The sequence below is a fragment of the Calonectris borealis genome, chromosome 2, assembly GCF_964195595.1.
Source record: "Calonectris borealis chromosome 2, bCalBor7.hap1.2, whole genome shotgun sequence".
NCBI classification, from domain to species: Eukaryota; Metazoa; Chordata; class Aves; order Procellariiformes; family Procellariidae; genus Calonectris; species Calonectris borealis.
This window is the reverse complement of record NC_134313.1, coordinates 170,652,973-170,675,188: the sequence shown is the minus strand read 5'-3', so window position 1 is coordinate 170,675,188 and position 22,216 is coordinate 170,652,973. Positions and strand designations below refer to the sequence as shown.

The following is a 22,216-nucleotide window of genomic DNA, read 5'->3' as shown; positions in this document are numbered from 1 at the left end:
ACTTCCCTCCAGTTCTTCAGAGCAGATACAAGGGTCTTTTTAGCTTTCAGTTCAGTAGCAGCTCCTGTCTTATATAAAACACCTTTGGCTCTTTAATAACATATTACGGGATGAGTGTGCAGCAATTATTTGCTCCCCACTGAGAACACAGCAATTACTCTGTGTGAATTCCTGCGAATCTCAGGTGTCGTAACCAAGCAATGACCAGCCCACCGCTCAGCTGGAGCATAGGCAAGTCTCGAGTTCAAGGTACTGCGGCTGTAGGCAGATGTTTGAACTGCACCTTCGTAGCATCCTAAAGTATGGTCAGTTCTCTGACTTCTGCTGGTTTCTCTGTATCTGAGGATAGTTATCTGCACAGGAAAACTCCTGGCAATCAAACATCTGTGCACAAGGGACAAAGTTCACTGACCAAAGCCAAAACCAAATACTACAAGCTTGTCTTTGTCTGCTCCTGGGAGTTCCCTGCACCCTTTCTGCCAGCCTGTTAGGTTGAAAGCAGTTCAACCTTACACAGCGAGCACCACGGTTCAGTGCATCAAAAGGCTTTGAGAACGTGGTGCCACAAACATGACCTCTGTTTATTCAGTGCTCTGTAATAACAAGCTGTGCGTGACAAGAACTGCTCTTGTCCGGGGCTGATTAAAGCAGAATAATCCATCCAGAATTATCTGTTGTTAGTTGTTTTAACTGATTTTTGTTAGACCGAATCAGTTGGCTTCCATCATGGGCCATGCAAAGTTTCCAAAGTGCTGGGCACTGAGTATTTAATGATGTCACTGGGAAGCAAAGTTGTGCTTAGCCACACTTAAATCGTTTTTTTGAGAAACCTACTGGAATATGGACTGCACGAACGGTCTTATACATTAATGGGAACTGCAGTATTCTAAATGTAGGAAGATCTTGCTAGCAATCTACAGTTGTTTTCCTGACCTTCACGTTCTCCTGGACCTGACGTGCCCATCCAGTTCCCACGCTCGGCTTCTCCCTCCTGCACGGCTGCCTCCCGAGGAGTTCGGGCAGCGGCGCGTGGGTCTGCGCCAGGGAGGAGCTGTCGGTCCAGGCGGTTGTACAACTGCCGGTGACGGAGTAGGAGTGGGAACGGGTAACGAGCAAAGGAACGCAGTTAGCGACAAGGAGCTGGACATGTCCCGGCACAGACGACTACGCAGATGGGCCGAGCTGGCAGAGACCGTGGCGAGGGGCACTGATAGGAGTGGGCAGCTGGTATCAGCCAAGGCACCAGCGTGGGATCGGGTGGAAGTGGCATTTCGCACCTCTGCTGGGGGAGGCAGATTCGTGAGCAGGTCTAGTGCGGAAGTTGGCGTGTGGGTGTCATCCAGCCTGTCTGTCCGGACGTCTGGAGTTCCCCACCTGAGGGCACTGCCAGGGCTTTGCCGTGCAGCCCTGCTTGCTTGCTTGGCCTGCACAGGTGGAGATCACCAACTTCGATCCTACCGGTTTTTAAACTGAACCTTAACTAGAGAGAGACTGAGACACTAAACGTGTTACTTGGTCATGTCCCTCCTCCAAAGCACATTGGGTCCCAATGGTTCCTCGGTGGGGCTGGAAGGGGACAGATCTCAGGTGGGACTGTTCTGGAGGCATTAATAAACTCCTACACAATCTTGTTCTAGGGGGAGGAGATGTCAAAATTGAGAACCAGAAACTGAACTTCAAGGAGAAGGCCCAAGCCAAAGTGGGTTCTCTGGACAACGTGGGACACTTACCAGCAGGAGGAACCGTGAAGGTGAGTGCAGCAAGCTCTGGCACATCAGGGTAGCATTTAAATTTGGTTGTTCTCCTTGTCCTGCTGTTGATGTAGTGCAGCTTCTCCACCCCCAGCCTTTTATAGCCAGCTACTTACTGTTGTCAACCCAGGAGTAAGTACGAGTTGAAAAGGAGAGAGCTATGAACCAGCTCCGTGGCCTGCCTGAACGGGCTCCCTGCTAGGTGTTACTCAGAAGGCTCCTACTGCCCGTCTGCATCCTTCCTCTAAGAATCTGAGAGCAGGGATCGCTCTGTAAGCTGTGAGCCCACCAGAGAAGCTGCCGGTGGCCCTTCCTCCTCTCTACACCCCCCAGTAAAGCTGGTGAGAGCAAAGTGCTCTGTGTTGGGAGACAGCAGCTCTTGGCAGCAGTTTTCAGCCCGTAACCTGTGCTGCAGCCCAGCCCAAAGCCCCGTTGTGTGAGGATAAGAAAAGATTGTTGTGCTCTTGTTGCTGTGATTCAGCGCTTCTCCCCATGAGAACATAAACTGCCCCCCGCCTCAGCTCTGCAGATTGCAGGTCTCGCTACAGCAATGCAACATCTGTGCTCGGGAGGGAAACTACCCCGCTTGACCGAGCGATGGATGTGTGGGCTTGACCGATCGCGCCGCGTAACGATGAGAGCAGTGCTGGGGATTATGTTTACATAGTCGCTAGTGCTGCGGCTTTTATGTGAAACACCGCTGCTTCTGAATTGGCTGGAAGTGGAGAAAATAATCCTGTGCTCCAGCATCAGAACTGTTAAAATATGACTTAGTCTTTGCCCCCAGCAGGATAGACAGGCGGAGGAGAAGAAACCCCTTCTAAACACTGACTTCCCTTGGTTGTCCCAGCATTGTTTTGTTTGAGCACGTTTGTGTTGTGGAAGGGTTTAGAGTTCAGGCGGGTTGAGCTATTGTGTTAAATGCCGTGTGAATTTGAAAGAAATAATCCCTGTCCTAAAGAGCAGATCATGCAGCAGAATTCACAAGTATATTTAGTGTGTGCTTAATCATCCCCATTAAAACAAGGCAAGAGGTGACTGCCAGAATGTTTGGTGGGGACACATCAGGACTCTCCCATCTCCAGTCCTTTATGTAAACTTCAGCCTGTCAAATCGGGGCTCAGTGGAAAGCTGAAAGGAACCAGAGAAGCTGCTGGTGTGTTGGTAAGGATAGGGAACGTTCTGTAACGGTGCCTGGCTGTTCCAGTTCACTGCAGCATCTAGTCCGTATACCGGTGCTATTTGCTGGTAACTAGGGTTTTCGTTGAAGTTCTAAAATCTTACCTGGTCAGAATTAGTCTGATTTTTTAAAAATATTTTTCCCCCATCTCCATGGGTGCGAAGAGTCTCTGTGGATGACACTCTCATCCAGTATTTTTTTGGGCTCTAACACTTAGCCTTGCAATACAGAGACAAATCATTCCCCTGTTGCATCCCACAGATCTCAGCCAGCGCTGTCGTCAGAGCAGGGGCAGGTGGCACTTGGGGACTGGCACACGCGTTCAAGAGGGCTGGCTGCTCTTGCTGAGCTACCCTCTGCGGCTCTCATGGAGGTGGGGGGATCATCCCAGTCCCTGTAGTTCCTGCAGAAGCACCTAGATTTCGGTGTTGCTGTCAGTTCACGGGTGGGAACTTGGACCCCGGGAGGAAGGCCGGGTGGTTTTGCTGCTTGTTGAGTAACGAGGTGGAGCGCCAGCCCACGGCTGTCTCGCAGTGCTCCCTGGGCTGCAGGGAGGGGGCCTGGCCCAGACTCGAGAAGAACACAGCAGCCTTATTCCCCATGGATAGGACTTTGTGGGACAAGGGCATGGGGTAAGGGCAGAGCTGCTTTGGGCTGGAGGGTGCCACCCTCTCCCCGTACTCCTCCCTACTGAACGTGGCAGCAAGGGGATGTCCTGGCTGGATGGATCGCTCCTTTCCAGAACTGGGCTGGTCCAGCGTGGCATCTTCTCTGCTTGCCGTGCCCTGCAGTGTTGGTGGTGTCCGAATGTCTTTCCCAGCAGCTCTGCGTTACTCTCAGCAGGCTCCCACCAGCGTATTAGTCTCTTCTCTAACGGCAGTAGGACTTGGCTCTTCCCTAAGGCTAGTAGAAGTTGGTGACTCCAGGTGGGGTGACCAGCTGTGGTAGGAGAACAGACCAGGACAGAGTCTTCTCTAAAGACCGCACTCCCAGTTCATAGTCCAGCATCGGCATCAAGTGAGGATGAGGTCCTTTGCGCAAACTTGGCCTTCCTGTTTTGGGACCCACTATGTATCGTTTGGGTCTGGTCTATAAACGTGTCCCTCACTGCCACGTACCCAAACCACCTGCTCGCTTTTGACCCCGTAGCGCTCTGCTTTAGTCCTGTCAACGTGCCTTGGTCTGCCTTTCCCTCGGCCGTCCTCCGTCACCAGGGCGTTTCAGGCGTGCGTTTGGGGAGAGGGTGCTGAGCTCCGGACCCCGTGGTCAGGGACACGGCGGCCGTGCTCGGACGAGCTGGCAGGGAGCGGAGCGGGGCCGATGGGTCTGCGGGGACCGGAGCGCTGTGAGAAGCCGGAAAGCTGGTCAGGACGGTGGCTTCCCAGGGAGCGGAGGGGCTGCTTCCCGCTTCCGAACCCCGCCTCGTCCCCGCGTGTGTCTCGGCAGCTGGGGAGGGCGGAGGGGGCTCCGGGAACCCGCACTTCACCCCCCTGCACCCCCATCTTCTATTGACTCGTCCCTGTCGTCCTCCCCACCCCGTTGTCTCATTGTAGGCTGAGGGGAGCGTGGAGCCAGGGCAGCTCCCGCCAGCCCCTCAGAACGGAGAGGTGACAGCGGCCCAGGCAGGCAGTGAGATGCGGGAGAATGGCGTAGGGCCGGCAGTGCCCACTGCCCTGAGCGGTGGTGACCAAAGGGAAATTCAGAGCTTCGAGACTCAGATACAAGAAACAAGTAAGTGCCTGCGCCTTCTCTCTACGCACTCTGCCGGGGGGGCGGGGAGAGCACTGCAGCAGGGCAGAGCAGCCGCCCCAGGGCACTGGTCACACCGCTGTAATCTGAACGTTGAACTGTTTGTATCGATGTCTGTAGGGTTTTTCTGCCGTTTTTAATTCAGAAAATTGCCTTTTATTTTCCAGGCATCTAATGATGACATTATGGTATCGTCTTCCATTCCCCTCCTGTCCCTTCTCTCCTCCTCTTTCCTCCTCCTGCCCTTCCCCTTCTCACCTGCCCTTGTGTCGCTGCAGATTGAATCTCACAAGCTGACGTTCCGTGAGAAGGCCAAGGCTCGAACAGACCACGGAGCGGAAATCGTCGTCTCCAAACCCCCCAACCTTTCCAGCAGCACTTCCCCCTGGCGTAGCACATCCGTCAGCGAGAGCCTGGGCTCAGTCGCCTCCTTGTCACCGCTGCAACAGCCAGCTCCCCTTGCAGCGCTTTCTCAGCAAGGCTTGTGACCCCTCCCAGCCCCGTCTCCCGCGCGCTCCCCAGAGTAACGCAGCTTGGCTCTCTTAACCCGGCGTCTGGCTTTAGATGGGAAGGGGACAGCGTTTAGCAGGGCTAGCGTCCCTTTCGGCCGCCCTGACTCCTCGAAGCATCCTGGAGGCTCGCCCCTGCCCGAGCGTGCCGGGCTCTGGTGGTCCCTTTTTGGCTGGAAGGGGCTTCCTTCCCTCTCCGCGCCTTGTCCCTTTTGCTTTTGAGGGGATACTAGAGTGAGTGTTAGTGTCGTGTTTCGGGGACGGGCACCTAGTGATTTCCAGGCTGTGCCCCGCTGTCCCGAGCAGCGGGGAGACGCGCACCCAGCCTGGGCGGCGGTGGCTGGGCAGGAGCACGCCTGCGCTGCTGGTGGCTGAAGCCAGGCCGGAGTTAATAGGGATAAGCTGTGATCTTTCTTTCTGTCTTTTTTTTTTAAAAAAAAAAAACAAACCCCAACCTTTTCCTCCTTGCCGCTTCAGTTTCTGCTGATCCTGTTTGATGATGATATATATTATACACACACGTTAGGCTGTTTTAACTGTTGACTTTAACCTTTTATTCTTTGTGACGATGTGTTGATGATTTATCGTGCTACAAACCCATGCTAAGTTTCCTTTTCTCTTTCCTTTTCCTAACCGTAGGAGAGTAGAGACATTAACCGCTGCTGCAGTGCTGGCTTCTTATTGACATATCCAGCAATTGTAACTTTTTTGTTGTTGGTTTTTGGTTTTGTTTTTTTTTTTAATATTTTAAAACGATGGAGCAAATTCATGGGATTAAGCCATGTCTGAAATGAAAGGCACGAGACTGTGTTAAAGGAAAACTTGCTGTAACAGAGCAGATGAAGCCTGTGTTGACTGCAACGAGACGCGTTGAATCGATGCTCGTAAGAAAGCCTCCTGTAGGGCCAAACCGCCAGCCCTGGAGGATGCCTAGGACCTTCTGCGCATTAGCAAGGCAAAGACGGTTTATTTATTAACTTGCACAGCCAAAGCCCTGGGATTTATCTTTTTTCAGCCAGGGCCTGAGGTCTGGAGGAAGGGCAGGAGGCTGCTTTCGCGGTGGAGTTGCAGGTTAACGCAGGCCGTGAGTTCCGAGGCAAAAGCAGGTCTGTGGTGTGCGTGTGCGTGGTTTTAACAGAGGCTGATGTACGGGTAACCGCATCGTCAGGCTGAGCAAGGCTGGTGGGAGGCCGAGGTGGGGAGGAAGGGAGAAGCCGCCTCTCACCCGGGGCGTGAGGCAGGGGTAGCAGGACGTCTGTGGGGGGCTGGGAGGGGGGCAGAGCCCTCGGCTGGGGCAGGGGAGGCAGGTTTCTGATGCCAGGGAGTTGCAGCTCTGACTAGGAAGGAGATTTACCTACTCTTGGAGGTGTGAGCTCCTCGTTTCATGTTGCAAATGACACTAAAGAAATGAAATGTAAATAAATTTAAAAAAAAAAAGTGTTCTTGGGTCGTCAAACTAATTTAAAGCAAAAAAAAAAAAAAGCGGAATAACAAAACACTGGGATCAAAGTGAACTGAACCAGGCGTGTGCTAAGGGGGGGCTGTTCAAGGAGGGGACAGAGGGAAGCCTGCAGCTTCTCATGCTTGTGGGAATACTTCTTTGGGAAGCTGACAATGACATGATAACCCGGAATCTGTATTTACACACAAAGATTCTTATTGCACTTGTATTTTTTATATTAAAGTTTGCATGATTTCTAATAAAATGGCATTAAAATGTACTAGTTTGCATCAAAGTCGTCTGCTAGTTTCATAAGTGCTTTTTCCTCTGAATACAAATTTAAATAAGCAATGCAGATTTGCACCTGAAAGGGGCGGTTATATATACCCCAGAAAACTCCCAGTGCTTCCCTTCCTCCTCCTCCTCCTCCTCTTCCTCCTCCTCCTCCTCCCCACCTCCCCCCTCCCCTCCATGCCACATCCCTCTAACCCCAAGCCAGGGAAGGCGGCCGAGCTGGTCGCTCCCTGCCCGCGCCTTGTGCGTGCTGGTGGCCTCGGCGTTGGCGGCTGCCGAGGCCAGCCCTGGGCTAGCCGGCACTCGCCCCGGGGCCTCCCGCTCCCCTGACCTGTGGCCGGCTCTGCAGAGAGAAAAGCTGGAGCTGGGGAAGGGGCTGGGCTTGGAAACCTCGTTTCTCAGGAGAGCAGAGCTGTCCTGATGCTTTGAACCCCTCCAGCCGCTCCCGAGGCCTGCGACGCTGCTGCCTCCGGCCACCCCTTCACCTGCATGCCGCCCTCCGGTATATATCACTGCCCCTTGGCTGATGCTTCCTTCTTTCTCGTACTGCTAAATTCTAAACACCAGCTTGATCTTGTCAGTCTTGGGGTGGTTTGGTTTTTTTTTTTCCCAACACTTGAATTGAGGGGAAGTTTGGAGGAGAGGGACTGAGAGGCGAGCAGGATCCCTCGGCAGGAGAAGGCGGGGGCTGCGCTTCCCCAAGCAATAATGTCCATCTGCTGCGGGCTAGGGCAGGCGGGCGCTGTCGAGAGGTGCCCGCGGGTGTGCGCCGAGCCCGGCTTCCCTGCCTGCGGCTGGCAAATGCTGGCGGCCAGGCCGGAGCCGACTCCAGGCTCTCCGGCCGGGCAGAGGAGCTGGGAGGTCTGTGCTGGCGGGCAGCGCCGGGGGCCGGCCGCGGGCTCGAGGTGGGGACGGCAAAGTCCGGTGGTGTTCGTGATCAACCAAAGAGGAGGCGGAGGCTGAAATGTCGCGTTCCCCGTGCTGCTCTGCCCTGGGCGCCCGGGTGAGATGCCCGGGCAGGGGGAGGCAGCCGGGTCCTGGTCTTGGTTCAGGTGCTGCAGGAGGACGGGAAGTGGCAACATTGCACTTTATCTTCTGAGATTGCAAAAAAAGAAAAAAAAAAAAAAGGCAAGCAAACCCCTAACACCCTGCAAAGGGGTAGTAACGCCACCTTCTCCCCTTGCATTGCTTTTAACTGATTTTTTGACCACTCGGCAGTCTTGGATAAGGCTTTCATGTCTGCATACGGTTGCGGCGGCGTGCGGGCCTGTCTCTGAACATGCACAGACCTTCCCAGACTCTCACCCGGTTCAGCTGAACACGAACCAACCGGCCTGTGCTTCTGTGCCACTTTCTCTAACACTTGTTGTGCCTGTGTTTAGCTGACAAACTAAATCCAGATACACTAGTTTGGTGTGGTTTTTCTAGGACAGCTTCAGTTTTAATACGGATTTTTTTTTTTTTTAATTTTATTTTAAGGAAACAGCTGTACATATTGCTAGCCTGGGAAGAGATCCATGTGTGGTGAAAATGACTTTAGTTTCCTATCTATCTATCTGGAAAGGTGGGAGTGAGCTGGTTAGTGCTGAGACCTTAAACAAAGACTGCAGAGAAGCTGCTGGCTGGCCGGGCGCCCGGACAGAGCCGGGGAAGGAGCTGTGTTCGCCGTTGGCTTGATCTAGGGCTAGAGATAGCAAATTCTCTTGGGGGGCGGAAAAAAAGAGTTGTGGTCTGAATTAGATGCAACTTGAACGTACACGTTCCTGTCCTGAGATGCCTCGCGTGGGTCCTGGCTTTCTCTGCAGCTGTGCTTGGCGTGACGCTGCTCTTGGGGAAGGCAGCGCGGGGGAGAGGGGAGGGCTGGGGTGGCCGCAGCAGCCTGGTGGCTTTGGTGAGCTGGGAGAAGCCGGGCACTGGTGGGCTCGGTCCCCGCTGGCTGGGGCACAGAGGCAGCGTGCGCTGGGGTGCGTGGGCAGCACTCGAGCTCCGGGTGTGCCGGAGCCCGCTCCTGCCTCAGGCAAGATGCTCAGGAAAGACCTCGCCGAAGCTCACGGTCAGGGCGAGCGTTGGCTTGGAGCGTCTGAGCTGCTGAGGCATGAGGAAGCAGTGCGGGCTGCGGTGGGGCTGCGGTGCAGGAGGGGCTGGGTGGGAGCTCCTTCCTGGCAGGCGCTAGGTCCCTCCCCGGCTGTCGGCGCCCGTGCTCTGGCAGGCAGGAGGCTTCCCCAGGCTGCTCAGCTGCCGTCCTGTCTGCTGGGGCCTGGTGTCTCCCTGCAGATCAGTGGCACAGTACAGTTACTTTGGGGCTTTTTATACTGTTAAACAAAGTACATTCAAGTAACCAAGTTTGTGGGCTTGAGGCCACAGGAGCAGGAGGCCGGGAGCCGCGGCAGCTTTGCTGCCGCCCCCAGCACACACCTCTCCTTGGGTCGGAGTCCTGACCGCAAACTGAATGTAGTTTTCTACGCTGACCCTCGCTGTTGTCCCGTGCGTAGTGTCGGTGCGTGAGTGGGGCTCTAGGACCCCCGTGTGTTTGTGTCGTTTAGGCAGAATTTCTAGTTTTCTTGGAACGCGGCAGGAGCTTGATGTCGGTGACATCCTTGGGGTGACAGGGGCTCCTGTGTCCTCCCCGCAGGTGGAAGCAGGGAACGGCTGAGCCCCTCCTGAGCCAGCCACGGCTGTTCAACACTGTCCCTGCAAAAGGCCGGGTGGCCGTAGCTGTCGGGAGGCCAGCAGCCTCCAGGCTTGGGAGAAATGTCACCCGAAAGCCCTCCCGGCCTGGGACAGCCTGCGGGAGGGGTGGAAAACGGCTACGGGAGGCAGCAGCGGAAGGCATGCTCCGTCTCTCCTTCCTCCTCACCACCTGAAATCCAGCTAGAATAAGCGTTTGCCTTTCAAATCTCCCTCACACGAGTCTCGCTGGCCACCAGCTGGTGTCTAGAGTAAGAGATCAGACACGAGACTCCTGTCTTGCACCCGTTGTGATTGTCCCACCCCAGCATTGCCTGCAGCTTCGATTACCCCGTAACATAGGTACAACGAGTAATGATGTAGTGGGGAAATGACCGTGTTGGGGGGTTGGACCGAGAGGACAGTGTGGCTGGAGACAAGGGCTCGGGGCGCAGGACCCAGGAGGGCTGATCCTGGCTCTTGGCTCCTTCTGTGGTCTCGGGAAGTCACTTAACCTCTCTGCCTCAGTTTCCCCATCTGCAAGGTGGGGATGATACTACTTACCTCACCAGGCTGTTGTAAGGAGTGAGCAGTGTGTAAAGTGTTCTCTAAATGTGACGTATTATTATTATTATTATTATTTTGTGTCATAGGATTATTCCGTGGCAGCACCGTCTCCTCTGTGGCGGTGGGTGCACCGTGCTGCCCGAGGAGGGTGCAGCCCCTGGGCTGCTGGGGCGAGTGACACCGCTGTACCTGTGCTGTAGTGGGGTGGTGCTGAGGGGAGGGAGGCGAGGTTAGTGCATGGGTGTAAGGCCTGAGACAACAGCTCTGTGGGTGGGGGGCTGGGGCAGAGCCCCTCCTGCCTTGGGGTGAACTCATACCGGTTTGCTTCTGCCTTTCTGTCTCGCCCTCCTGCGAGGGGCTGTAAGACTGTCGTCTCCTTAGCAACATTTCCTGATTTGATGTTGTGATTCTTACTATTGTAAAGGGTTGAAATAAAGCTTCTAGATGTTCCTCCTCAGCTTGGGTGTGAGTTTGTGGGGGGTTGGGAAGGCCGGGTGGGGGGTGTTGGCACAGTCAGGGGACACCTGGTGGCCTACTGGTGGCAGAGGAAGGCATGAAGAAGGGGGTGAAGCAATTTTGTTGTCTCCAGTGACTTCAAGCACTGGAAAATTGCCCTGGCTTTGCTTCTCCAGCTTGGGCTCAGAGGGGAGGGGGAGTTGCTGGGCTCACACCAGGCACCAGCCTGCCACCTCGCCATGGCCAACGTGAGCCCTTGGTGCCGGCGTGCGGAGCAGCACGGCCGGTACAGCCAGCGGGCAGAGCCACGGGCACACACAGAGTTTGTGTTGGCACCGGCCCTTCTGCCCATCCCACCCCGCTCCTCTTCCAGCAGTGGCCAAGCCCAGCTCCAGGGGAAGCGCAGGGTCCTGTACACGGCTGTGAGTAAAGGGGGGCCCTGAGGGGCCACCGCTGCCTTGCAGCAGGTGCCCCCTTGCTTGCTCTTAAACAAAGAAGGGTTTTCTACCTTGGCTCAGGCTTAGCGCAGAGGATGGATGTGGCCCGAGATCCGAAACAGCCCTGCCCTGGACAGGGCTTTGACCCACGGAGGGAGGGGAGGCTTCCCCAGGGAGGCTTCGCCCAAGACCCTGTGCCCAGAGCGGCAGCAGCCGGCTCCCCCCCTGCTTCCCCAGCCCAGCTGTGGAAATCCCCGGCCTCTGGCAGCTGCGGCTCCTGGGTGCCCCTGTGCCCTGATGGCTGCTGCGAGATGTCCGTGACCCCCCCAAGACCCTTCTGGTCGCATCTGGCTCACAAAGGCTTCAACAGAAGCAGGCTGGGTCCTTTCTACAGAGCTACCAGCACTGCGCCTTCACCACAGCCCGCTGCCGCTGCACCCCCTCACGCCAGACCCCAGGCGCCCTCGGCTGCTTTCCCCTCTGCAGGAGCGCGGAGGCGTGCGGGGCAGCACAGCCACGACGCTCCCGGGTCTCACACAACGTGGCAGGGGTACCCCCGCACCTCTCCCAGCAGAGGAGGAGCAGCCGTCGCTGCGCTTCCCCCTCCCAGGAACAGCAGCAAGGACACAAGCAGCTTCAGACTTTACTCAGCTATTGGAAAAAAAAGAAATAAATAGAAAAAAAGAATGAAGAGGACAGAGGCAGTTACTACTCTATCCCTTTTTATTGTCTTTAATCTATGTTGTAAAAAGATCCAGTATCACATAACAGCCACTGAAGTATCCCAATATCACACTAGTTCTGAACCATTTAGACAATAGCTTAGTCTTTTTTTTTTTCTTTTTTTCTTTTTTTTTTTTTTTTTTTTTTAAACCTGCTGGAAGGGAAAACCATACTGCCCATTATACAGGCCAAAAGAAACAAACACTGGTCAAATAATAGTGACAACCTCAAGCAAGTGAAATGAAGATGAAAAGTTTCGAGTGAACACAGGCTGCAGGACTCCGAGGGCCCCGCAGAGCGGAGCCAGAAATGCCTCCAGCCCCGGCTCCCGCTGCTGGAGTTGGCCACAAGCCCCCACAGCCCCCTCGCCCTTGTGCTTTTTGCCCCCAGCCGCTGGAGCCGCGGGGCTCCTGCACACCCCGCTACAGTACATCAGTTCAGATGGCAGAGGCCACAGCTCCGTTAATTAAAGCCCATGACGAGTAAATTAAATCTTAGTAGAGAACAACTGGGAGAACCAAACGGTGGCCCCCCAGGAAGGCAGCTCCCATCCCGAGCGCGGGGCAGACGCTGCCGGGGCAGGAACCCCTTTGCCATCGTTCCCATGCGCAGAAACAGCCTCGGCCTCGCACCCGCGCTCAGCTGAGGGGTTTCTGCCACTTCCATCACCCAGCGGAGCACGGCAGAGCGCACCCCGGCTGCTGCGGTCAAACCTCGCATTGGTTTCAGATACAAAGAGCATAAGAAATGGTGAATAAAAACAAATGATCCCAGGCCCTGCGACTGCCTTTTGCTCAGCTGCTGGGGAAAGCAGCAGCCGCCCGTCCCTCCAGCACCATTCGCAGCCCCACAACGCTTCCACCCCGTCAGGGCACGACCCTTTATACGCCCCACCGCCTGCAAACCGAGTGTGAAGTACTTGTTCCTCTCCCCACTGTCCAGCCCGAGGGCTCACATGCGTTACAAACGTTAATGAAGCCTCACAACAGCCCTGTGAGGTAGGTCGCCGTCTTCATTTGACAGGGAATCCAAGGCAAAGCTGGGATTAAACTCCAGATTTCTCATTTAATGTGTGCCTGTCACAATCCTCTTTCCACAGAAATATGGTCCCTGTTCATAGAAAACAAAGAATTTTGTGCCTATGCTCCTGGCTTCCCGCAGGAGAAAGCGCTCACAGGCAGACTGGCATCTATAATCACGCCCTGTGTTGCACAAATTACAGGGATCCGGACTCCTTGACGTAGGGAGAACAAGAAATAATAATAAAAAAATAATAACAACGCAAGAGGACAAAAAGTACAGGCAGATTAGGAACGACAAGTCACAGCTCACACTCATAACGGCACGACTGCGCTCGTGCTGTGGGGTGGCAGGGCCCTGCTGTGAGGCTCGGAGATCCCGCGTGGAATGTCACGTGCGTCCGGCGCCTTCAGGGCTTCCTCCCCTCCGACGTCCTCAGGGCAGCCGGCGCGGGGAGAGCGAAGACGACAACGATCACCACCCTGCACCGGAGCTGCTGGATCCACGCTCTGCCCGGCCCCGGCCCCCGGAGCAGGCACAGCCGCACGCCCAGACATCCGTCCTCCTCTGGAGCCGGCAGTAGCTCTCGCGCCAGAGCTGCTCCAGCCCGGCCCCGTGGGGATGGGGCAGAGGACGGCCCGCAGCAGCTGCGTCCTGGCTTTCCAGTTCAGGGACTGACGCTGTTAAGAGCGGAGGAGGTGGGTGTCCACGAAGCTCGCGTCAGGGTCCATCGGCACTTCCAGTCCATTCCAGGCGGTACTGCGCTGGTTCTTCCTACGCGGTGACCATGCACGGAGCCGACAGCAGGAGATTCAGACAACATTAATCTTCTAGGATGGAGAGAGATGACTTCACAAGGGATAAATAGAACTTTATTTAAATAAACATTTGTGAACATCTTTATACAAATTACAAGTCCCCACACAATCCTCCAGCTCTGCCTAAGCGCCAAAGCTGCCAGGAGGGCCTTTGAGCAGATCCACCAGGATGTCGAGCAGCTGGCTGTGCTGGTGGTGCAGGTCCCCAGGGATGGCTGCCATCTCATAGCACAGGCACGTCTCCACCATCTTGGAGAGCGACACACGGAAATCACGCAGGAGGCGGATGGTGTAGGAGTCTCCCTCCAGCACCAGGAGATCACTGTCTGTCAGGGAGACTGTTGCTCGCCAGCCATCATCTTAGCGGGAAGAAGAGAGGAGTGAGAAGCAGGAGTGGTGCTGACCTGTTCCAGCCCACGCTGGCCGCTCGGCCCTCTCCCCCACCGTCACCAGGAGCAGCGCGGGTCCTTCCCACACACTTTTTAGCCCAGAGTCCGGGGACTCAACTGGGCCAAACAGTTCCCCCAGAAGCCAGGCAGCACTCTGACCTATCACACTGGGATCCTCCCACTGTTTCCCACAGGAGGTGACTGACTGCACAGCCCGTCTGAGCTCGAGGGCTGGAGACCAACCGCAGCACTGCCAAAAACCCACGGGCTAAAGCAACACATGCACGGGGAGAAGGGCTCACTCCTCCCCGCACACCAGCTCAACTCCTCATTCCCCGAGGATGAGCCCCCAGGCACAAGCCTGCTTGCTCAGCCTGCCTGTGGCTTGGTTTCCTTCTCTCCCCGGAGAGCTACAGCTGAGAACAGCTCACAAATCATCGCCTTTGTGGCCCCACTACAGCAACAGCCAGTCCAAAGCAAGAGGCTTAGAAAGCAGGGGAAGATAGTTGGCCGAGGGAAGCAGCAGAGCTGCTCCTAGTAGGGATCAGACGGTGCCTGGGGCGGCAGGAGGAGCCTGCAGCGGCACAAGAGGACGTGCAGGTGGAGGCGTCAGCCCCGCCGCTGCGGCAGCACTCACCTCGGACATGGATATCCGTGTCAGTCATCAGCAGCACGGCCAGCGGGTGGACCTGGGAGGAGTCCCGCACAAACACCCCACCGTTGGACTTCACCGCCATGAAGTATGTTAGCCAGCGGCTGTACAGCTTGGATGCCTCCCTGCACAGGGGAACAGCTTCGTCAACCGCAGGCAGAGACGTGTTGTACTCCGGTAGTGGCACATGTGTCAGAGGCAGTGCCGGGGTCCTCAGCACAGCCAGCTGGTGCTGTGAAGTGCAGGGTGTGGGGTCCCCGCCCTCCCACGGTCACAGACGTACACAGGTCACCCACCTGTTGATTGTTGACTTGTGGAGCAGAACGGTGCCAGCCTTTGTCCGATACGCGTAGCTGTTGGGTTTGAACTTTCCTTGACGGGTCACTTTGCCTTGTCTCACCTGAAACGAGAAGAGCATCTCAAAGGCCTGCACAACCAGCAGGCACTGCCCACAAGCAGCCAGCCTGGCCTTCCCCAACAACGGTCTCTCCCACGTGTGTGTAGGGGCAAGTATGTTCCTCCACTTCCAGGAGCTCCGCTGTGTTAGCGGAGTACGGACGTGGGGTGACCAGATCTGGCGGTCACCGAACGCCATGCAGGGGCAGCGAACAGGAGGAGGAAGACGCCACCTCAATGGCTCCCAGACCAAGCCACAAGAAGCCAAGCACAGACCTGTGCAGGCTGGGGGCCGACTCCTCACAAGGAGGGATCCAGGGAGAGCGCTGGAGCAGCACGCAGAAGCACAAGCGGGCAGCCTGCCTAGGACACACGCTCCCAAGAGAGCACAAGCGTCTCTGGCACCTCGACACTTCCCTGTGCTACCCGCAGCGACCAGCAAGCCCAGGAGAGTGATGGCAGAGCAGGGAGCCAGTACCTGGATGAGGTTGGGGTAGAGCCCCGCCATGAGGACTCCCTTGACCAGTTCTTCCTCTTCACTGTACTGGTTACATACGGACGAGGGCATGGTACAGTCAGATGGGGACGACACCAGGAAGGCTTCGTAGAGGTTCTCAGAGAACTGCTTGACAAGGCCTGAAGAGAGAAGACAGCCCCAGGGCATGAGATTCACCCTCTCCTTCGCCCCACTGCAGGGGGGCGAAATGAAATACCCTCAGCAGGGCAGCACCAGCCCTGTGTGCTGGTGGAGGAGGCTCAGCCTCGGCGCTAGGACAGGAGACCTGTCCTGCCTGTGGCCTCCCCGGCACACAGGGCTACGTCTGCACTCACGAGTGCCAAAGCCAGAACCTGCGCCCAGTCCAGCAGTCACCTGCCCAGTCTACCCCATTCCTGCACCATGTTCTTCAGCCTTGTCAGAGGACAGAGGGGAGAAGCAGGCCTCTGGGACTCACCATTGATGAAGCGAAGGCTGGGGCCGTAGAGGTAATAGTCCTGCAGGTAGTTATCCCTGGCACGACTGTCTCTGCGTCTCAGCACCTCCTCCCAGCCCGCCACAGCTCTGACAAACGCGAGGTGATCGCTCCCACTCTCCCGACTCAGAACAGCCTTGGCCTGGGAGACAGACACACGTGTCAGCCAAGCGGCAGCCCCTTCCCTACCTGCTCCCTACCTTCCTCTAGGAGCGGCTCCTCACCTTGTCCACCTCTGCACGGTTTTGCAGGCTGCTGCTGAAGGGGTCCCGGGTGAGGCAGGAAACGATGACGAGCAGAGGGTGAAGGCAACGGTAGATGGACGCCAAGACGATGGCTTTTGCCAGCCGAGGATCTGTGGAGATCTGGGCAAGGCGTTTGCCCAAAGTGGTGAGGGCTTCTCGCTGGTCCAGCACACCTGCAACAGAGCCGCCCGCGAGGGCGCATCCATTAGCATCGAGTGGGGCCAAAGTGGTGGCCAGTGGCTTTGGGGAGGTGCCAGGAGAACCTGCCTACTGGGCTTGGAAGATGTGGTGTAACCTCCAGAAGAGGAACACAGCACAGGTGCCTGCAGTAAGTGCCCAGAACCTCCCAGGTCTAACTGACCCGAGGCCAAAGAAAAGGCTGTAACATCCAGATGACAATCCACAAGACCCCAGCTATGAACTCCAGATCCCAGCTTTTCTTCTTTTTGTGCCCTCCCCCCCTTTCTTTTTTTAAACATTGAGAAGTTCTCCCCAGTTCTTGAGCAAAGCAGTGTGGGGAATAAAACAGCACCACGACGTGTGAGGTTTGGAAAGTCCCTATCAGCTGCCATCCCTATCTAGGGTCAATCCTGCCCAGTCTGTCCCACAGGATCCTGTGCCAGCTCCCACTTCCCATGTTTAGACAGCAAACATGTTTCCATCACACCCACACCAGGACACAGCATTAGCTCACCAATCTCCTGCAGCAAGATCACTGCTTCATCCACAGCTTTGATGTCAGGGCTGTCCAGAGCCTTGGAGAGAAATTCAACTGCCTGCAACACAGCGAGGGGAAGGGAAAAGAAAAAAAAAGGGCACGTTTCCCACACAGAAATGTGGGAGAGCCCTGGGGAGCCCACTGCCCTGCCCCAGGGCCCCAGACTGCAATCCAGTTCCCTCTTTTGCCGACAGGGATATGAGCTCAGCCCTCTCCACTCTTGCAGTCTTTTAGACATACTCTGTAATCTAAGTAACCTATACATTTCCTGGTCTTAACTTCCCTAGAAATTAAAAGTTAGTTAAAAGAACTAAAGTCATCAGCATCTTGGGTTTTTCCTACTCATGTCTGCGGTCAAATCACGTCTCTGGAACTGGCACCAGGCAGGCCGCATCCTGCTGGTTCAGTCGGCTGCAGTCTTGCGGGCATGTACTGTGCTTACTGTTTTCTCCGGCATGTGGATCTTGGCCTGAACCACCAGGTTCTCCAGTGGGGTGCGTAGGATCTCTGGAACCTGGTAAGTTGGCATCTTGTCCAGGCGGCTGCGAGGGAAGAGGTGATAGGCAAATCCCGACTGACAGCGGCCAGCACGCCCTCGCCTCTGCACCACATTTGACTTGGACACCCACACCGTTTCCAGGCAGGACACCTAGAAGAAGGATTAGGCATGAATGCTCTCACGGCTCTCTGTCCTGTTTAAACGCAGCCTTCCACCCAGTCCACTGACCTCGGAAACTCCTCACGACTGATCAACCATCCCGCTAAAGGACAAGGGAAGCCTTTCCCGCTCTCCTGCACCTTGCAATGCCGGTCTCCAGCAAGCAGCAGCAGGAAGGCCTGAGCCGCTCAGTGCATGGGCGAGACCCTGATGCCATCTGCTGGACACCTGCCTCGGCCCCACACCACCGCGCTCCCCAGGGCTTGTCAGGCTGCTCTGCTGGGAGCTGCCAGCGAAGCCTGGTGCCCGCCTCCCCCAGGCCAGTCCTGCTGCGCGCTAGCACGGGCAGGGTCTGCACTGTGAGACGAACTGGATTAAAACTGGGCAGATATAAAAAGGTTGTTTTTAAACTAGAACTGTTCCAAGGTGCGAATCGCCACCCGGCCCTATAAGATGTTCTAGCACAGGGAGGGGAAGGGGCAGCAGCGTACAGCCAGAATCCCTTCTTCCAAGAGCAACAGTGGCGCAGCTGCCTTCACGTTGTTACGAAAGTGTACGCACAAGAGCCTTTGCAGGGCCCAACGCCGCCAGAAACGTGGCCTGAGAGCAGTGTAAACCGTCCCGCTTAAAGCTGACTAACAAGCTAAGGCATTGAGGTCAAGATAGCTTCAAACAAGAGCAGTTTATGGTGAAATCATAGAAAAAGGCAGAAAGCAAATGGAAAAGCTACCGATGTTAGACGGTGTAACAGAGAGATGGGAAGGGAGCAGGATTTGCCTTAGATCTCTTTGAAGACACCAGACTTTTGCCTGTTCAGCAGGAGTTGATGGGGAGCCTGGCAGGGAGCCTGGTGAAGGCAAACACTCTGTGAATGACGAGTCAAACACTCTGTCCCCAAACAGGGTCACAGTGCCAGTGCCTCAAGGGCCAAATGGGAAGCAGCTCTATCGTCCAATTAATGGCATCTCAAATGTTGCTCTGAAAACATCCATTAGCTCCATTATGTCCCAAATGCATTTAGAGGCGAGAAAGCATCAGTACCTTGGTCTTTAGATCGTAGCGTTCCTCCTTGTGCGTGCCACTGTCCACCACGTGGACAATGTCATTGATGGTGATGGAGGTCTCAGCGATGTTGGTGGCCAGGACGATCTTCCTGACGCCAGGTGGAGGCCGCTGGAAGATGTTCTGCTGGTCCATCATGGGGATGTTGGAGTGCACTAGGAGATAAAAACCAGTCAGTCCTGCCCTGCTGAGCTGCTTTGCAGTACAAGGCCAGGGTGGGCAGATTTTCTCAGCCCTCTTGTACCATCACCTCCCGCTTCCAGAAATGGGGGACAGGGATGGGAACACCACTTGTAATAGTGATGGTCATTGTCAGCAGTTTCCTGCCCGCCAGACCCCAGGAAAAATCTTCCACACATCATTAGGGAAGGCCTCATTTCAGTTGCTTCAACATCAGCAGGAGCTCTGATCACCTCCCATCCCAGACAGGCTAATGGCACCACCAGAACACCCCTGGGCCCCAAGCAGAAGTCCCACTCCCTCCCACAGTCCAGTTCTGCAGCTCCCCCTTTTCAAAAGACCTACAGGGCAGGGGAATGGGATATCCTCATTGTCATTTGGTTTCACTTGGTCAAAAATGGTTATCAGCAAGGGCCCGTAACTCTTCTATATCACATATTTGCCCTATTACAGATCAGTGATGCGGAGAAATTCCCAGCAACTGCACAGAACAGCAGGGGAGCATAAGAACATGCAGTTTTCACAAAACACCACCTGTGTTTATTAGCAACTGAGCTGCTGAAAGTTCTGCTCCTGGCTGGTCTTATTTGACACTGAATAGGGAGGACTGTTAAAAAACAAACAAAAAAAACCCCAAACAAACCAACCGCAAAAATCTTACAGCCTTGCAGAGTAATACTGGCTTTTGTTACAAATTTCCCTCCTGGGATAGAGAACGTTAAATTCACTGATGAAAGCTGAGCTACAGAGTACACCTCCATCCCTCAAAACAGGTCTTGAAGATCTTTTCTGTGCAGGCTCAGTGTGCAGCTACAGCAATGCAGAATTTAGCAGCTTCCTCCTTGCCCAATTCTGAATTGCTGGAGGCAAACAGGAAGCCAGTTTCTTTGATCACATACAGGTTTGGATGGCCTCTGCTAGGAGGAGTTATTTGTGCTTAACATGCACAATTACACAAGAGGTACGTACATCAGAGCATACAAGCTTGCTCTGTATCAGAGTGCAACAGCTGAAGGGGCTCATCAAGTCAACTGGCCTATCCATTCTCCTGAATCCCGGGGAGAAAAGGTCTGGCGCTGCCATCTCACCTGGCAAGACGAGGTACCGGCTGTTCTGAGATCCGAGCATCTCTAGCAGGCGCTGCTGCACTCCTTTGATTTCCTGCCAACCAGGGAGGAAGCAGAGGATCCCACCTGAAATAGAGCAAGAGTTAAGAACAAGCGACCTAGAAATCCAAGCATTTTTCCCCAGATGGAGACACAGAAACCGCTTCTGCTGCACAGAACGGATACCGGTTATTTCCCCAAGTCCACAGCAACCTTTAGCCCAAGAAACCCAAAGAAAAGCAGGGCCCTGGTCTGTGATGCCCCCTGCCAGCTGACTGCTAAGGAAACCTGCGTAATACTTATCGTGAATAAATGACAGATACAGCCATTATGGGAAGTCAGACCCAGGGGAACGTTTGTCCAGACTCCATACCTGCTATGCTGTATCTACTTCTGTGAGCTCGTTAGGGCAAGGTTTTAAAGCCAGAAAGAAACCAGACTACCTGTAGTTTGAGAGTGAATACCTTCTACTAGCTTTGAAACACTTAAAACTCTTAGAAGTCATCTGAGAGTCCTGCATTCTTCACCAAAACATTACCTCCCAGGCAAAGATATTTAACAGGGATGGGTCTCCAATACAGAAAAATAACGAAATTGTGCAGCACAAGGTTGCACAATTTGCTGGAGCATAGTCAAGGCTTGCCCTTCACCCCAGGAACAGCTGCGTCTCAGGACACTAAGACTGAGACACTGAGGACTCAGACGTTGTCTTAGCCAAAGACTCAGAATTAGTTCATGCTACACTGCTCTAGACCATGCAGGTTAACAGGAATTCAAGGTGGCCCTGCAGAAGTCAGCTCAGCATCATGTTTTCTCTGTAAAGGGTCTGGGCTCTGCAGGGTTCACTTTTTTCCCCCTCCAGAAAAAGGAAAGAGCAAGGGGGCAAGGCAGAACCTACCTGGTTCTCCGTGGGCATCAATCTGGAGTACGAGGTCGGTGATCAGATCAAGATCAAGGACACATTCATCATCTGATTGCTGGATAAAACAGGAGGACACATGGAGATAAATGAGCGGCAATCTAGCAGACAGCAGAAAGGCACACAGCCTCCCAGAGCATCTTCTGGAGAGAGCAAATGCCTGTACTTGGATGGCCTGCCCAGGACTAGGAGCCAGGAACCTCAGGAGCCTGGTTTTGGCTCCATCTGGAACCTGCTCTGGTCACAACTGCTGCCAGTTTCCTCTGCTGTGCAGTGAGAATACACAGTCCCTTTCCCGTTCTCCAGACTTGGAAGCTAACTGAGATTTGTGTACCTCTACTGAACAGCACCTAACAAGTAACAAAAATTAACATGAAATTTTTGGGGACAAAACTGTGCCATACGCACCTGGGACTTCAAATCCACCAGGCACAGAGCAGCAGCTTTTGTGCCTCTCAGTAATTTGGAACATACCTATCAGGCCAGCTTAAAAGGCGCAGGTAAAAATCCCAGCCACATCAGAAACGGGAAGATTGCCCTGCAGGCAATGGGACATCCTCAGCAAGTTTGCTGATGATACAAAACTGGGAGAAGTGGCTGATACACCAGATGGTTGCTCAGCCATAGGGAGGGACCTCTACAGGCTGGAGAAATGGGCTGACAGCTTCTCATCCAGCAGGCTGGACTAGAAGATGTCTAGAGGTCCCGGCCAACCTCAATGATTCTGTGACTCCATGACCCACAACTGAAGTAAGACTACCCACAGCAAAGAGCACATGTCTGCAGGGTGTTTTCCAGAGGAACAGTAAGACTAGTTGCAAAAAGCAGCCATCGGGGAATTCAGCCTGTTCCAAGGCCTGACCACTCTTTCAGTAAAGAAATTTCTCCTAATGTCCAAAGCTGAGGTGACATTGCGTTGCCGGCTGAGGCGGTTCCTCCCTCGGGGCCTCAGCCCGGCTGGTGGGAGCGGAGGGCGGGTGGGTGCGTGTTTCCGGGCTCCTTCAGTCAGGATGGTGAGCACTTAGGTAAGACTGCTGTAAGCCATAACCATCCTAGTCTTGGACCAGGCTTGCAGAGTATGCAAACATTCAAGTCTGCATCTATGCATGTACATACACAAGTATAATAAGCTGTTAGCTTACTCAAACATAAACAAACTTCACGTTAAAGAGGGACAAAAGTAACTTAGACCCAATCTGAAGTCATCTTTATCCACAATTTAATCAAAATACTCTGGGATTCTACTAAGCTAACTTTACCTCACGAGGGTTGATGTGGAATTAAAACTAAGCAAACGCTGTCCAACAA

General features: G+C 54.6%; 2 protein-coding genes across 7 annotated transcripts in view; one reads left to right on the top strand and one right to left on the bottom strand.

The window, feature by feature from the left end:
* MAP4 (microtubule associated protein 4) overlaps positions 1 to 10,609 on the top strand; it is a 166,683-nt gene extending 156,074 nt beyond the window's left edge. For all 3 annotated transcript variants that reach the window (XM_075144438.1, XM_075144437.1, XM_075144436.1), the window contains 3 exons: positions 1,638 to 1,750; positions 4,485 to 4,662; positions 4,959 to 10,609. In XM_075144438.1, the coding sequence (XP_075000539.1) occupies positions 1,638 to 1,750; positions 4,485 to 4,662; positions 4,959 to 4,963 (296 nt within the window). In that variant the 3' untranslated portion in view covers positions 4,964 to 10,609. The remainder of the gene's footprint in view (positions 1 to 1,637; positions 1,751 to 4,484; positions 4,663 to 4,958) is intronic.
* A 3,035-nt stretch (positions 10,610 to 13,644) lies between these two features.
* DHX30 (DExH-box helicase 30) overlaps positions 13,645 to 22,216 on the bottom strand; it is a 37,000-nt gene continuing 28,428 nt past the window's right edge. For all 4 annotated transcript variants that reach the window (XM_075144443.1, XM_075144441.1, XM_075144439.1 and 1 more), the window contains 11 exons: positions 20,888 to 20,966; positions 19,972 to 20,076; positions 18,683 to 18,858; positions 17,426 to 17,632; positions 16,960 to 17,041; positions 16,245 to 16,438; positions 16,003 to 16,162; positions 15,528 to 15,685; positions 14,950 to 15,053; positions 14,639 to 14,778; positions 13,645 to 13,971 (listed from right to left, as the gene is read on the bottom strand). In XM_075144443.1, the coding sequence (XP_075000544.1) occupies positions 13,736 to 13,971; positions 14,639 to 14,778; positions 14,950 to 15,053; positions 15,528 to 15,685; positions 16,003 to 16,162; positions 16,245 to 16,438; positions 16,960 to 17,041; positions 17,426 to 17,632; positions 18,683 to 18,858; positions 19,972 to 20,076; positions 20,888 to 20,966 (1,641 nt within the window). In that variant the 3' untranslated portion in view covers positions 13,645 to 13,735. The remainder of the gene's footprint in view (positions 13,972 to 14,638; positions 14,779 to 14,949; positions 15,054 to 15,527; positions 15,686 to 16,002; positions 16,163 to 16,244; positions 16,439 to 16,959; positions 17,042 to 17,425; positions 17,633 to 18,682; positions 18,859 to 19,971; positions 20,077 to 20,887; positions 20,967 to 22,216) is intronic.